Below are 14,724 nucleotides of genomic sequence, written 5' to 3' on the forward strand. Positions count from 1 at the left end.
TTCAGAAAACACAAAAACAAACACACATTGTGCGTGGTTAAAAAACTGTCTCCGTCCCGTTCGACCAGATCGGAAAGTATGCAAGGTACATCCTTCCCTTGGTATGTTCAAAAATGAATGGAGCCGTCAGCTTCCTTTCCAATAGCCACACTTTCTCTTTAATTATCACCAGCATCCTCTCTCTTTAGCAACAAACTTCTTTCTTAACTTCTAATCTTTTCTTTTTATGGTTTAAGATATGTGATCAATTGTTCAATTAACATTGTATATACACCACCACACACCTATAGAGGCCTGCTGTTCAGGGCATTCAAAATACAATCATAATTTTGGCTGGACGTCACATTCCATCTATGGAACTGACCCTTCCATAGTACAGGAGGAAATCATCTTGAAGTGGGGCGGGACTTGCAGAGAAAGGGCGTGGGATTTCCAAGTATGTCTGTGAAATGGGCCCTTCTCTGTCTGGGTGTCCACAAGTGTAATTTGTGTGGTCTTTTGATTTTGTTTCCTGAAATGTGGAAGTGTTTCCTGTTTTGTTTTTGGCGTTCCTAAAATGTTTAAGTGTTTCGTGTTTTCTGAAATGTTAAAGTGTTTTGTCTTTTCTTTCTGTGTCTTCTGAAAAGTTAGTGTTTCACGATTTGTTGTATAGTTTTGCACTTCCTGGCCACCATAGTTTGAGGAGCTGTGAACCTCAATCCCCCAACATGTGCTACGTCTACCCCAGTTGGACACGGACATGTTATTGAGCAATGTAAAAATAAGTACTTAAAAATAAAAATAGATCAGTAACACCCCCAATTTTATTTATTTTGACAAAGCAGTCCCGGCTGTACGTTTCACCTAATTTGGAGGTATTGTACACAGTATTTATGGTTAAAAAATGTAAGGGGGTCTCCTGATGTATTTTTTTAAATTTATTTATTTATCTTTCAATTATTTATTAATTCATTTTACTTCACACCTCCTACTGGAAATGTCTCAGTATCACACATGTTGGATTAGAAGAGTTTCCTGGAACCAGAAATTCTGGGCACCCCCAATTAGACTGTTCTCCATGCAACCTGGGCCACAGTTGTCTAATGATGATTTTAAAGAATGACATTAATAAATAAAATCATGTTCTTCTATTAATAGGTGGGTTTGGAGAATGAGGTGTTAGCCAAAGACATTGATGACCCAGCAGCCTACAGGTTGAGTATGAATAAACACTTGTGGACTTTTACAGCGCTAGTGCACATTGTCTTTGTTGTTGTTTTTTTTTAAATCAAATAGAGCATTTCAGATTTTTAAATTGAAATGATGTGGTGAGTTCTTTCAGTACTTTACTCACAAACACTTCAGTACTGCTGTTCAACAAAATCTATGCTTTTAAACTCTCAGATTCTTACCTCTTCCAGCATAGAGACGGCCAAACAGAAGCAAGAGAAAGACCGCCGGCGTCGGGAAGCTGACAAGAAGATAATGACCAAACGAAAAAGGCTTGCTGTCCTCCAGAGCAAGTTTAAAATACTACTGAATGACAACCTTAACCTACCAGAACACATTCAGCTGACTCCTACGGTATGCATGCACACAGACACACGCTACACAATGGAAGAGTTGATGTATATTATTTGAAAAGAATTATTTAAATTAATACCACAGCAGAGACAGTGACTTACAAGGAATATTTTTCTTTCTTCCATTTGAAGAGTTTGTTTTCAAAACGAGACATAGGCATTTTTTTCAGATTTACGAAACTCGCGCCAAAATTATCCATTCGGAGCTGGATAATTTTGGCGCGAGTTTCGTAAATCTGAACAAAATGCCTATGTCTCATTTTGAAAACAAACTCTTCATTTGTTTGTCATATTTATCTCACTTTCAGGTAATTATTACAGTAGATGACATTACTGTGCACTGTGAGACCTTAGAGTTTTGTCTCTAAATCTGTGATACATTTGTTTTCTCTCTGACAATCAAACGGATCCTGATCATTTTTTGTGATCAGGACCTATTTAATTCTAATAAAATTAATTAATCATGGATGCACAAATGTAATTCCAACTGTCCTTTGGCTCTCTTCAAAGATCCAATTAAAAAAAAAAAAACTAGTCATAGAGCCAATAAATTAAAAGTTTTTAAATAATGCTCAATCATGTCTGTAAGTAGGAACTGATTTTGGACCAACGTTTCGAAGAGCAAGCTGAGAATGAGAAGATTAGGCGATTAAATGAAGTCCAACACCAGATGAGCTGGCAAGAGGAGCATTCCCATTTATCACTCACAAAGCTACAAGACTGGTACTGTACTGACTAATGACTAATAAGTCTTGGCTGGCATGTTAACCTATCACTTCTGCTGAATCATATTTCAATTTATTTTTTCAAACAACTGTTATCTGGCTGGCCTTTGTAAGAACTGTTTACAATAAAACCAAAAAAAAGAAAAGCGATATATATATATATATATATATATATATATATATATATGGAGCTGTGTTGTATTGGCTTTCCGAGCAACACGGTGGATCAGCTGGAATGCGTTGGCCTCACAGTTCTGAGGTCCTGGGTTCAATCCCTGACCTTCCTGTTTGGAGTTTGCATGTTCTCACTGTGCCTGTGTGGGTTTCCTCTGGGCATTCCAGTTTCCTCCCATATCACAAAAACTTCTTCCTTTCCTTTCGGCTTGTCCCGTTAGGGGTTGCCACAGTGTGTCATCTTTTTCCATCTAAGCTTATCCCGTGCATCTTCTCTTACTCCCACTCCCCTCATGCCTTCCCTTCACAACATCCATCAACCTTCTCTTTCTCTTCTCCTTCTTCTTCTTTTCCTTTCGGCTTGTCCCGTTAGGGGTCGCCACAGCGTGTCATCTTTTGCCATCTTAGCCTATCTCCTGCATCTTCCTCTCTAACCCCAACTGCCCTCATGTCTTCCCTCACCACATCCATAAACCTTCTCTTTGGTCTTCCTCTCGCTCTTTTGCCTGGGAGCTCCATCCTCAGCATCCTTCTACCAATATACTCACTCTCTCGCCTCTGAACATGTCCAAACCATCGAAGTCTGCTCTCTCGAATCTTGTCTCCAAAACATCCAGCTTTGGCTGTCCCTCTAATGAGCTCATTTCTAATCCTATCCAACCTGGTCACTCCGAGCGAGAACCTCAACATCTTCATTTCTGCCACCTCCAGTTCAGATTCCTGTTGTTTCTTCAGTGCCACTGTCTCTAATCCGTACATCATGGCCGGCCTCACCACTGTTTTGTAAACTTTGCCCTTCATCCTAGCAGACACTCTTCTGTCACATAACACACCAGACACATTTCGCCAGCTGTTCAAACCTGCTTGGACCCGTTTCTTCACTTCCTGACCACACTCTCCATTGCTCTGTATTGTTGACCCCAAGTATTTGAAGTCGTCCACCCTCGCTATCTCTTCTCCCTGTAGCCTCACTCTTCCCCCTCTACTTTTCTCATTCACGCACATATATTCTGTTTTACTTCGGCTAATCTTCATTCCTCTCCTTTCCAGTGCATGTCTCCATCTTTCCAATTGTTCCTCTGCATGCTCCCTGCTTTCACTGCATATGACAATATCATCTGCGAACATCATGGTCCAAGGGGATTCCAGTCTAACCTCATCTGTCAGCCTATCCATTACCACTGCAAACAGGAAGGGGCTCAGAGCTGATCCCTGATGCAGTCCCACCTCCACCTTAAATTCCTCTGTCACACCTAAGGCACACCTCACCATTGTTCTGCTGCCATCATACATGTCCTGTACTATTTTAACATACTTCTCTGCCACACCAGACTTACGCATGCAGTACCACAATTCCTCTCTTGGTACTCTGTCATAGGCTTTCTCTAGATCCACAAAGACACAATGTAGCTCCTTCTGACCTTCTCTGTACTTTTCCACGAGCATCCTCAAGGCAAATAATGCATCTGTGGTACTCTTTCTAGGCATGAAACCATACTGTTGCTCGCAGATACTTACTTCTGTCCTGAGTCTAGCCTCCACTACTCTTTCCCATAACTTCATTGTGTGGCTCATCAACTTTATTCCTCTATAGTTCCCACAGCTCTGAACATACCCTTTGTTCTTAAAAATGGGAACTAGAACACTTTTCCTCCATTCTTCAGGCATCTTTTCGCCCGCTAGTATTCTGTTGAATAAGTTGGTCAAAAACTCCACAGCCATCTCTCCAAATTGCTTCCATACCTCTACCGGTATGTCATCAGGACCAACTGCCTTCCCATTTTTCATCCTTTGTAATGCCTTTCTGACTTCCCCCTGAGTAATCATTTCCACTTCCTGGTCCTTCACTCTTGCCTCTTCAACTCTGACTTCTCTCTCATTTTCTTCATTCATCAACTTCTCAAAGTATTCTTTCCATCTATTTAGCACACTACCGGCACCAGTCAACACATTTCCATCTCTATCCTTAATCACCCTAACCTTCTGCACATCCTTCCCATCTCTATCCCTCTGTCTGGCCAACCTGTAGAGATCCTTTTCTCCTTCTTTCGTGTCCAACCTGGTGTACATGTCTTCATATGCCTCTTGTTTAGCCTTTGCCACCTCTACCTCTGCCCTACGTCGCATCTTGATGTACTCCTTTCGCCTCTCCTCAGTCCTCTCAGTATCCCACTTCTTCTTCGCTAATCTCTTTCCTTGTATGACTCCCTGTATTATGGGGTTCCACCACCAAGTCTCCTTCTCCCCTTTCCTACCAGATGACACACCAAGTACTCTCCTGCCTGTCTCTCTGATCACCTTGGCTGTCGTCGTCCAGTCTTCCGGGAGCTTCGGTTGTCCATCGAGAGCCTGTCTCACCTCTTTCCGGAAGGCCGCACAACATTCTTCCTTTCTCAGCTTCCACCACATGGTTCTCTGCTCTACCTTTGTCTTCTTAATCTTCCTACCCACCACCAGAATCATCCTACATACTTCCATCCTATGCTGTCGAGCTACACTCTCCCCTACCACTACTTTACAGTCAGTAACCTCCTTCAGATTACATCGTCTGCACAAAATATAATCTACCTGCGTGGTTCTACCGCCGCTCTTGTAGGTCACTATATGTTCCTCCCTCTTTTGGAAATAAGTGTTCACTACAGCCATCTCCATCCTTTTTGCAAAGTCCACCACCATCTGCCCTTCAAAGTTCCTTTCCTGGATGCCGTACTTACCCATCACTTCTTCATCGCCCCTGTTTCCTTTACCAATATGTCCATTACAATCTGCACCAATCACAACTCTCTCGCTGTCTGGGATGCTCAGAACTACTTCATCTAGTTCCTTCCAGAATTTCTCTTTCAACTCTAGGTCACATCCTACCTGTGGTGCATAGCCGCTAACCACATTATACATAACACCCTCAATTTCAAATTTTAGTCTCATCACTTGATCTGATACTCTTTTCACCTCCAAGACATTCTTAGCCAGCTCTTCCTTTAAAATAACCCCTACTCCATTTCTCTTCCCATCTACTCCGTGGTAGAATAATTTAAACCCTGCTCCCAAACTTCTAGCCTTACTACCTTTCCACTTGCTCTCTTGGATGCACAGAATATCAACCTTTCTCCTAATCATCATGTCAACCAACTCCTGAGCTGTTCCTGTCATAGTCCCAACATTCAAAGTCCCTACACTCCGTTGTAGGCTCTGTGCATTCCTCTTTTTCTTCTGACGCTGGATCCGGTTTCCTCCTCTTCTTTGTCTTCAACCCACAGTAGCTGAATTTCCACCGACGCCCTGCAGGTTAGCAGTGCCGGGGGCGGGCGTTGTTAACCCGGGCCACGACCGATCCGGTATGGGATTCTTTAGATGAACGCTCATATTTGTTTGGCACAGTTTTTACGCCGGATGCCCTTCCTGACGCAACCCTCTGCATTTATCCGGGCTTGGGACCGGCCTACAGATTGCACTGGTTTGTGCCCCCATAGGGCTGCATTCTCCCATATCACAAAAACATGCAACATTAATTGGACACTCTAAATTGCCCCTAGGTGTGATTGTGAGTGAGGCTGTTTGTCTCGATGTGCCCTGCGATTGGCTGGCAATCAGTTCAGGGTGTACCCTGTCGACTGCCTGTTGACAGCTGGGATAAGCTCCAGCAGTCCCCGCGATTTTGTGAGGATAAACAGTTAAGAAGATGGATGGATGGATGTCTTGGCTTTCCATGCCTTTTTGCACCTCACTTTATTCATCTGTTCAATACTTAGTCCCTGTGTCCTTTCACAATTTTACACAAAACCTTCATTTTCTAATCTTATTTGCTCAACATTCTTTGTTTGTATGAATTTCCTGGGTTGTTCCCAACATCTGGTGAAATTTTCTGGTCAATAGCACCTTCGGAAATATATTTAGTAAGAATAATTGGGATGTTTTTTCTATGTTTTATTTTGATGTTCAGCTGCTCTAATTACTACAGATAAAATGTTTAACTAAGCAAGTTTGTGGCTTTTGGGATCAGTAGTCCATTTTGATGGAATGTGGTAGTGATAGTCTGCGTTATGCATGTTTATGCATCCAGCCTGCATTTGCAATGAAAAACCTTGTTGGCATTTGCTACTTTCAGGTTCATTGGCTCTTCAGAGTCTAAAGTTGTCACTGTGTTCGCCATCCGCACTGACCACAGAGTCTCAACCTACTATATTCCAAGTCTTCCTTCAACCCGCCTCCAACAGCAGAGCGGTTCCATCCATTCTGGTATCGATGAAACCGCTCTGGCTGAATGCCAAAAATCCATAGACCATCCTGAAAAAGACAGTAGTGAAACAGATGGTGAGACAGTTTTTGTAGATTTGTTTTGCATATTAATTGCTGAAATTACACATTTTATTGCTGACGTTTGCTTGCCAGAGGAAGATGTACCTCCTACCCCTGTGTCTCGTGCTGGGGTGCAGGTAGCAGATCGGCAGGTTGAAAGGCTCCAAAAAGCTGCAGAGAAAGCTGAACAAGCACGAGCCAAGATTGCGAAAAGGAAGCAGGAATGGGATAAACTGTGAGTGTGGCATTTAACAACATTACTACTCTGGGATAGAAAATTTCCATTTAAGATCATGCTCAAGCAGTATACAATGGTTTGTCATTGATGTCTCAGTTATGCAGAGAAGCCACATAAGGACTGCGAAGATCCACGAGACGTGCAGGCCATCTTTGAAGCTGAAGAGAGCATTGGAGACTTGAAACTTAAAACAGACAAAAACTTCACCGTACCGAAACACCTACGAATGAGTGCAAACAGAAAGAAAGTTGAGATGATAAACCTAGAGGACAATGTAAATCAAAACACGCGCACACACACAGCTAATATTTCTGATCGTCTCTCTCTGGTCATGTGTCACTTTGGTGTAGTCTTAAACGTGAAATTTGCCCCATTTTATGCAATCCCATTACTTTGTATGGCAGTCCCTACAAATGAATGACAAGTGGAAAAAAAATAATCAATAATACTGAAAAAAGTCACAGCAGATTTTTCTAAAGGATTACATCCATCCCACTAGATACGTGAAAAACAGACTGAGATGAACCGAGAGATTTTGGCCTTGCGGGACTTCAAACTTCTCCTTTTATCAAAACTGGGAGCCCAGGCTAAGCAGTTTCAGAGGATCCAAAATCATCTGCCATCAAAGCTCCGCTGCTGTCCACCCCATGCACCCACCATACGACTCGAGGAAGTACCTGAGAAGAGCCTGCAATGCACCCGAGCCATCCTAGAGAGATACAGGGTCCTGAAGGAGAAAAGGTACTGGAGACATGTTTTACATGTCACTATTTTCAAAGAATCTGACTTTTGAGTGATAAATCCACTTGAAAAATATCATAATATTCAAACAGGTCAAAGGATGTAGAGCTGGAGGATCAGGAGAGCAGGATGAGTGTGGTAGATGACCTAGAAAAGGAGATTGAACTGCTGGAGAAAATGGAAAATGAATCAGGTACATCTCCAGAGGAGCCCGTGAAGGAGGAAGAAGAGCTGAATGAGGAGGAGCTTCAAAATATGAAACAGGACGCATTGCTAGACATGCGAGACTTTCTACTGGAACAGGTCTGTGCATTGAACATCTCAAGGTCAATAGCCCTAATCCTTGAATTGTATTATTTGTTTACTAGATGAATAGCTTGGTGGAGCAATTTGATAAGGAGCACCTGATGTGTCTTGAGAAGGTACAGATGCTGGACTGGAAGCTAAAACTTGGTAATCTCCGTCAGTTGACACTCTATCAGGAGCTTCTGCTCCTCAAAGAGGTGGACAAGAGTGAGATGATTCTGCAGGACAAGCTTGACAAACGTCTGAAAGAGGAGGATAACTTAAAGGTGGAAAATCATTCATATACCAATTATATTTTAAACTGTGGGTCATGCCTGTAGTGTAAAATCTATATTTCAAACCTTTGCTAGAGTTGTCATATGTGACTTTATGGTTTAAATTTCTTTGTCAGATGGATCTAACCAAGCCGTTGAGTTTTTAGCACATGCCATTTCCATATTGCCTCATGCATATATGTGTTTGTCCCATCCCTTTTGTAACAGTCCGAGCAGGAAAAATTTCGGAAGGCACTGGAACTGAAGCGTAAAGACATAGCAAAACGTCAGGAGAAAGAGAAATCTAATACTGCAGCCTTCCATGCCTTGCTCGGTGATGACAACAACTTTGAAGAGTATCTGACCAAAGTTTACAAGAAGAAGATCAAACGTGTCAAGAAGAAGGAGCAAGGAAGTGAAGGTGATTGGATGCAAGACCATAGAATGTGACACATTTGTGTGTCCTGTGTTCCAATAAATTCAAATGATCAAATTGTTTTCCAGAAGAGGACGAAGACAGCAATGATGACTTTGATGATTACGAAAACTGGGATGATGATGACGATGATGATTGGGATGCGTTAGATGGAGATGGTGCTGTGGAAGAATGCCCTCAAGGTCAGTACTGCATCATTATGTTCTCATGCTAGCCAGCAATTGTATTGTGTTAACAGTTTAAATAAAAAGAGTTACAATGTTGAATTGAAGTTGAAGTTGAGTGGAGTTGAATTGAAGTGCACCATCAAATTCTTCAGTAAATATTTTGACAACAGATCAAGGCTTTTGAATAATATTATTAACAAGGGAAGTTGACAGTGTCCATTTAAAAGGAATATGCCAGGTTGAGCTAGTGAGTTTTGAATTGTGATTGCAATGACACAGTACGATGAAGTCTGACTTGGTTTTCATGGGAGTTTAAGAGTCTGGGTACTGAGCAGGCACCCAGGTTTCTGTGACTTTACATGGGGATGGTGAGCAGTCAAACTGAGGTTAAGTGGACGATGCCTTCTGGGGTGTATTTATGTAGTGCAGGTGTGCCCGCTCTTTTTTGGGCCAAGATCTACTTTTCAAGCAGTCACCCTCTTGCGATCTACCGAGGGCGGCGGGGGGTGCTGAATGTATCGTGCCATAATGAGTGAAGAATGGGAGAAAACAAACAAACGGTAAATAGGAGGCCAGCTTGCTAGAATGTGCTCATGGGCAGTGACACATGTCGGAAGAGGCCAGAATTGGTCAAATCGACTGTCAATCAACATGCGCAATCGATGTATTGGCCACATCTGAATCAAGTTTATGAGATTGATGACAGGCTGATTTTTTATTTATTTATTTTTTTTTTTGGGTGGGGGGGCATGCGGTCAACCAAAAATGGCTCGCCGATTAACGGGTCAATCAAGATCGATGCATTGATCACCCCTGATTTATTGGATTTGACTCTGTAAAATGAACATTTGAATGTCTTTGGCTTGGGTGAAAAAAAGTGTTCACAGTTGAATTACATTTTCAAGACCAAATCGCTTATTTGTTCATTGTTGGATGAATTTAAAAGAAAATCAGTAACATTAAAATTATTTAAATTGTATTATTTGTCAAAATTGTTTTCAGTTGCTTAACTCCAAACCAAGGCATCTCTCGATATTAATACTAAACTTTTAATTGAAAATGTATCACTGAAAATCACCATGACACAGGTAAAGTACAGAGACACATTTTTAAGGTCACTACTACAAAGGCATCTACAAACTGTAACATCAATGAGACTGAAAGTATTCGTGTGCCACAGGATGTGACCCAAAACTGTATGACGATGTACTGGAGCTACGTGAACGTCGTCTGGATCTGGAAGAGCTGCTGGCAGAGGAGAAGAAGAATGCTGAACAGCTGGAGAAGGAGTGTGACGCCCTTGTAAAGAAGGTCAGAGATTTGTTTTGTTGGATTTCACCTTATTATCGTCCCCGAAAAGGCTTTGCACGGCATTACAGTTGATTTTCTATTTTTTTTTTTTTTTGTCGAAATTCTCAACAGAACTTCAAGAGATTATTTGTCCAATATGAAAGTGGGAAAATGTTTTAAATTCTTATCCCAAAATGAGTTGCTCTTTGCCAGTACACACTTATGGAGATTCGAAGCACATCTGTGCCATTTTTGCGAAGAAAATGGACAGAAATGTACAATTCAGACAAATATAGAAATAAATACTTGAAAAAATTTAGCACTGCATATGTGGCTGCATACATTCGCATGAATCCCAGTTGCCTTGTAGTCAAGGATTCACATGTAGCTGTCTTAATATTACTGAAGCTTTTACATTCCAACTTGTGTGAAAGTCGGCAGTTTTTGCCATACAAGCTGTCCACTTGATTTACTTTTTTAATATACCTTTGTCAATACTGAGTCTAATTGATGTGCTCCCAGTTTCACATTACTTTCTAGAAATTTCTATGAACTCGATTAAGTGTTGTTCAATGGGGGCAAAGTAATTGATTTAAAGTAACTGGAATACTAATAGAAAAATGTGCACTGGATAAACTACTCCCGAAGTTTCAGAAAACATACCTAATACGTTTCCATCTAATTGGAACCCTAGTTTCCCCCTTTTTTTTTGTACTGACTTAATTTTGAGCTATGGACTTGCAGATGAAATCAGTCAAAATCAGTCTTAAGGCAGCAGAGGATGACTTGGAGGAGGTCAACAGGGAAAAACAGCAGAAAATGAACCAACTAGATGTTGTGGTTCCTCTTAGGCTGCACCAGGTTAAGAAAACATGTCTCAATGAACCTTTATTTAAGTGATCACTGACATCATCAATATTAAAATGTCCTCTACCACTGCTGTCTCTTTGCTGACTCCCAGATTGAGATTGATATGTCTGGCCAAGTGCCTTCAGACCTAAGTTCGGCATTGGTCCTCACTAGGATGGAGCTACAGCGGCTCCAGGAGCGTGTGGATGAGTTGGAGGTAGAAAAGCTTCAGCAGACAGAGGTGTATCGTCAGGCCCGTCAGCAGCATATAAGGCTCATCAAAGAACGCAAGGACATGAGCAACGAGATCCAGTGTAAGACCGAAGCTGGGAAACACCTTAAGTCTTTCGTACCCAGGATATTCACTTGAATTTGTCTTTTGGTGCAGCGCTGGAGAAGCTCTGTCACCAGCTGATGATGACAAGGTTTGGGAGGGAGGTGGATATGGAGGTTTTGCAGACGCTGTGTGTCAACAAGACAGTTGCAGAGATGAAGCAGGAAAAAATCTTGCGAGACATTGCAAATGCCAAAGACATCCAACAATGGGATGTAAGCTAAGCTTTGCTTCTGTGTGTGTTTTGTGCGTCTTCCTGGATATGTTCGCCATTTCTGTTGATTTATTTATTTTTCCTGTGTGTGACATTTAGAGAAAAGTAGAAAGGGCTCGTGAAACGCTGATGGGGATGACAAGGAGTAACTCAGAGCGCCTCATCTGCTTGAATAGCCTCTTTGAACAGAAGAAGGAGCTGGAGCTGAAACTTTACTCAAGACAAAAGAAAATTGTAATTGTTACAAATGTGCCACTCAAGTGTGTTTGCACGTTCTCATGATGAGGGGTCCTTAAACTTGTCCCAACTAGTACTACCAAAAAAAATTAAAAAGTACCGTACCACTATCAGGACCAACATCAAAATGCACACTTTGAGAATCACTGTTGTCTATAATACCTATAGACAGATAAAAACTTAAAAAAAAATGCCAACCTCATTTTGAAAGGTAATTAAAAAGTTATTTTCAAAAATATATCTAAATATATATACATATAAACAAACCAGTCTATTAGAATTTGAGATTACGGGTGGTCAACAAAAACATTGTTGATTCTTTTGAGAATTTCAATGCTACCAGTACATTTTATTGTTGTCAAAATATATGTCAGCTGTGACAAAACCCCTCCGTACTTGTGTGTACTCAGGGCAAGCATCTTCAAGCCTGCAGCAGGCGGGCAGACAGAGGTCAGATTTGGAGTCTTCAGGAACTGGTGAGAAAACAGTCTGAGCAGATAGAGAGGCTATCCAAAGAGATCACCAGTCTTGGAACTACAGGAGGACACATGCTTCCCACTGGCCACGCCCATCTACCGCCGCTCCCTCCTCGGTCCACCCCCAGAGTCCATAAACGTACCAGGATACGAGGAAAATTTAAACTTGAGGATACTACTGAAAGTGAGACAAATGACTAAAAATAGAATGTACTTTTTTCATTATTATGGGCCGGCTTATGAAGCAAATCACTACTGCTGCTAAACTGGAGACAAATTACATAACCAGAGGCCCACCTGTTACTTATATATGCTACTTATTATATGACTAATATTACTACTACTTAATTACATTCAATGTAATTCCACAAATTAATGGGGAGCTCATAGCAAAACGTGATCAGATTATTTCCGGGGGTTGAAATCGCATTTGTCCATCCTCGGTAAGGCACTTGTGGACTTAGATTTGACAGTCTCGAACCAGTTGTGGTGCGCTCAAACATCGCCGTTGAGTCGTGTTAGCATTTATTAATTTCTCAGGGAGAAATCAAATGTGAACACCTCACTAAGTTTGTTCATGAGAAGCAAACGTTGATCTTTCTCAATGAAATACACATAAAGTGTCACAAAAACCGATAGCTGATATACAGCGGCTGGAATAACTATTTAACACATCACCATTTCACAACTCATGGAATATACTTCTAAACGTGATACTGATCTAAAATATTACCACATGTTGAAAACAAACCAAGTAATCCATACATACAAAGAAAGTTTAACAAATAAGATCAGAAATAGTTATGTGTAAAATAGTGAAATGACACAGGGAAAAAGTATCGAACACGTTAAGAAAGGGAAGTTAAAATGCGCGGTACAACACATAAAATGTACCAATTATCAAACAGCAATCTAGCCCCTACTGAGTGCAAGTTTATATCAGTTGGTTCAGTCCTTATTGAAGGTCAACAAAAAGGTTTCATTGCCAAGATGTGAGTGAAGACATCTTATGATGGGTAGAAGCACAGAGCTGTCTCGAGACCAGCATAAATTAATTGTTGCAAAACATAACATTAGTTACAGGCGTATATCTAAGATTCTGAACGTTTCAGTGAAAATGGTTTGGGCCATAATATGTCATTGGAAAGCCCAACATAACCACTAACCATAGCCAATTACAACCACCAAAGATTTTTCTGAATCAGGTGGTGCTCTGACAGAGGAGTGCAAAGAATAATAAGAAGTGTTGTCCAGGAGGCAAGGACTGCCTGTGGACAGCTTCCAAAGGAATTGGAATTAACAGATACTCTTGTCAGTAATGCACTCCACCGCCATGACCAAAGAACCCATTACTGGGGAATAAAAGCATGCCAACGCTCAATTGAAATTTGCTGAACAACATTTGGACCAGCCAATTAAATATTGGGGGATCATGGTCTGGTTGCATGAGAGTAAAATTAAACTGTTTGGATGCCATAATTCAGAGCACCTTTGGAGGAGTAATGGCACTGCAGATCACCCTAAAAACACCATACCAACAGAGAAGTTCAGAGGTGGGAACATAATGGTGTAGGTCTGATTTTCATCATATGGTACTGGTAAAGTTTACAATGTTGAAGGAAGGGTGAATTGGCAAATGTACCGAGGCATTCTTGACAAAAATGTGATGCCATCTACGAGGATGATAAAAATGAAACGAGGGTGGACATTTCATCATGATAATGATACAGCACGTACTCCCAAGTAAACTCTCAGTTGGTTTCAAAGAAAATAATAAAGCCCCCCAAATGGCCCGGTGAATCACCTGACTTGAATCCAATCCAAAATCTATGGAAAGAACTGAAACCCAAAGTCCATAAAAGAAGCCGATGTAACCTTAAACACTTGAAGAGTACCTGTGTGAAGGAATAGGGCAAAATAACACCCGAGGAATGCATGTGACTAGTTTCTCTATACAGGAAGCATCTTGAAACTGTCATTGCAAACAAAGGCTTTTGAACAAAGTATTGAATAAATACCAGTTGCAAAGTTCAATACTTTTTCCCAGTATCATATAACAATATTACACACAAGGTATTTTCTGGTATTTGTTCAACTTTCTTTGTATGTTTGGAATACATAGGTTCTTTCTAACATCTGGTGAAATGTTTATATCAGTAGGACCTTTGGAAATTTATTTGAGAAAAATGGTGATGTGTTAAATACTTCAGCCGGTGTATCTGGTGATATATTCCATGAATTTTTTTATTACTATTTGCTCTAAATAGTAGTTAGCATTTTATCTGGTATTTAGGTATATTAAACTGTACCTAAATGAATGATATAGACAAACTACATTTATTTCATTACTTTCATTTCAAAATAAATGTTTAAACCAATTCTCATGGGTCTATTCTTGTGCTTACTATGGTGAAGATGCTATCTT

General features: G+C 40.9%; 1 protein-coding gene across 9 annotated transcripts in view; it reads left to right on the forward strand.

The window, feature by feature from the left end:
• LOC133490406 (cilia- and flagella-associated protein 44-like) overlaps window positions 1-14,677 on the forward strand; it is a 32,178-nt gene extending 17,501 nt beyond the window's left edge. For 5 of the 9 annotated variants that reach the window (XM_061800419.1, XM_061800418.1, XM_061800414.1 and 2 more), the window contains 17 exons: window positions 1,138-1,193; window positions 1,401-1,563; window positions 2,155-2,285; window positions 6,567-6,772; window positions 6,851-6,992; window positions 7,092-7,269; window positions 7,495-7,736; window positions 7,829-8,039; window positions 8,105-8,308; window positions 8,525-8,717; window positions 8,801-8,914; window positions 10,080-10,210; window positions 10,934-11,050; window positions 11,151-11,352; window positions 11,427-11,587; window positions 11,686-11,820; window positions 12,234-14,677. In XM_061800419.1, the coding sequence (XP_061656403.1) occupies window positions 1,138-1,193; window positions 1,401-1,563; window positions 2,155-2,285; window positions 6,567-6,772; window positions 6,851-6,992; window positions 7,092-7,269; window positions 7,495-7,736; window positions 7,829-8,039; window positions 8,105-8,308; window positions 8,525-8,717; window positions 8,801-8,914; window positions 10,080-10,210; window positions 10,934-11,050; window positions 11,151-11,352; window positions 11,427-11,587; window positions 11,686-11,820; window positions 12,234-12,500 (2,853 nt within the window). In that variant the 3' untranslated portion in view covers window positions 12,501-14,677. Of the gene's footprint in view, window positions 1-1,137; window positions 1,194-1,400; window positions 1,564-2,154; window positions 2,286-6,566; window positions 6,773-6,850; window positions 6,993-7,091; window positions 7,270-7,494; window positions 7,737-7,828; window positions 8,040-8,104; window positions 8,309-8,524; window positions 8,718-8,800; window positions 8,915-10,079; window positions 10,211-10,933; window positions 11,051-11,150; window positions 11,353-11,426; window positions 11,588-11,685; window positions 11,821-12,233 lie in introns of those variants that run through there. The other 4 variants (XM_061800415.1, XM_061800416.1, XR_009792205.1 and 1 more) reach the window with 4 other exon arrangements.
• Window positions 14,678-14,724: the final 47 nt, after the last annotated feature.

The sequence above is a fragment of the Syngnathoides biaculeatus genome, chromosome 17, assembly GCF_019802595.1.
Source record: "Syngnathoides biaculeatus isolate LvHL_M chromosome 17, ASM1980259v1, whole genome shotgun sequence".
Taxonomy (NCBI): domain Eukaryota; kingdom Metazoa; phylum Chordata; class Actinopteri; order Syngnathiformes; family Syngnathidae; genus Syngnathoides; species Syngnathoides biaculeatus.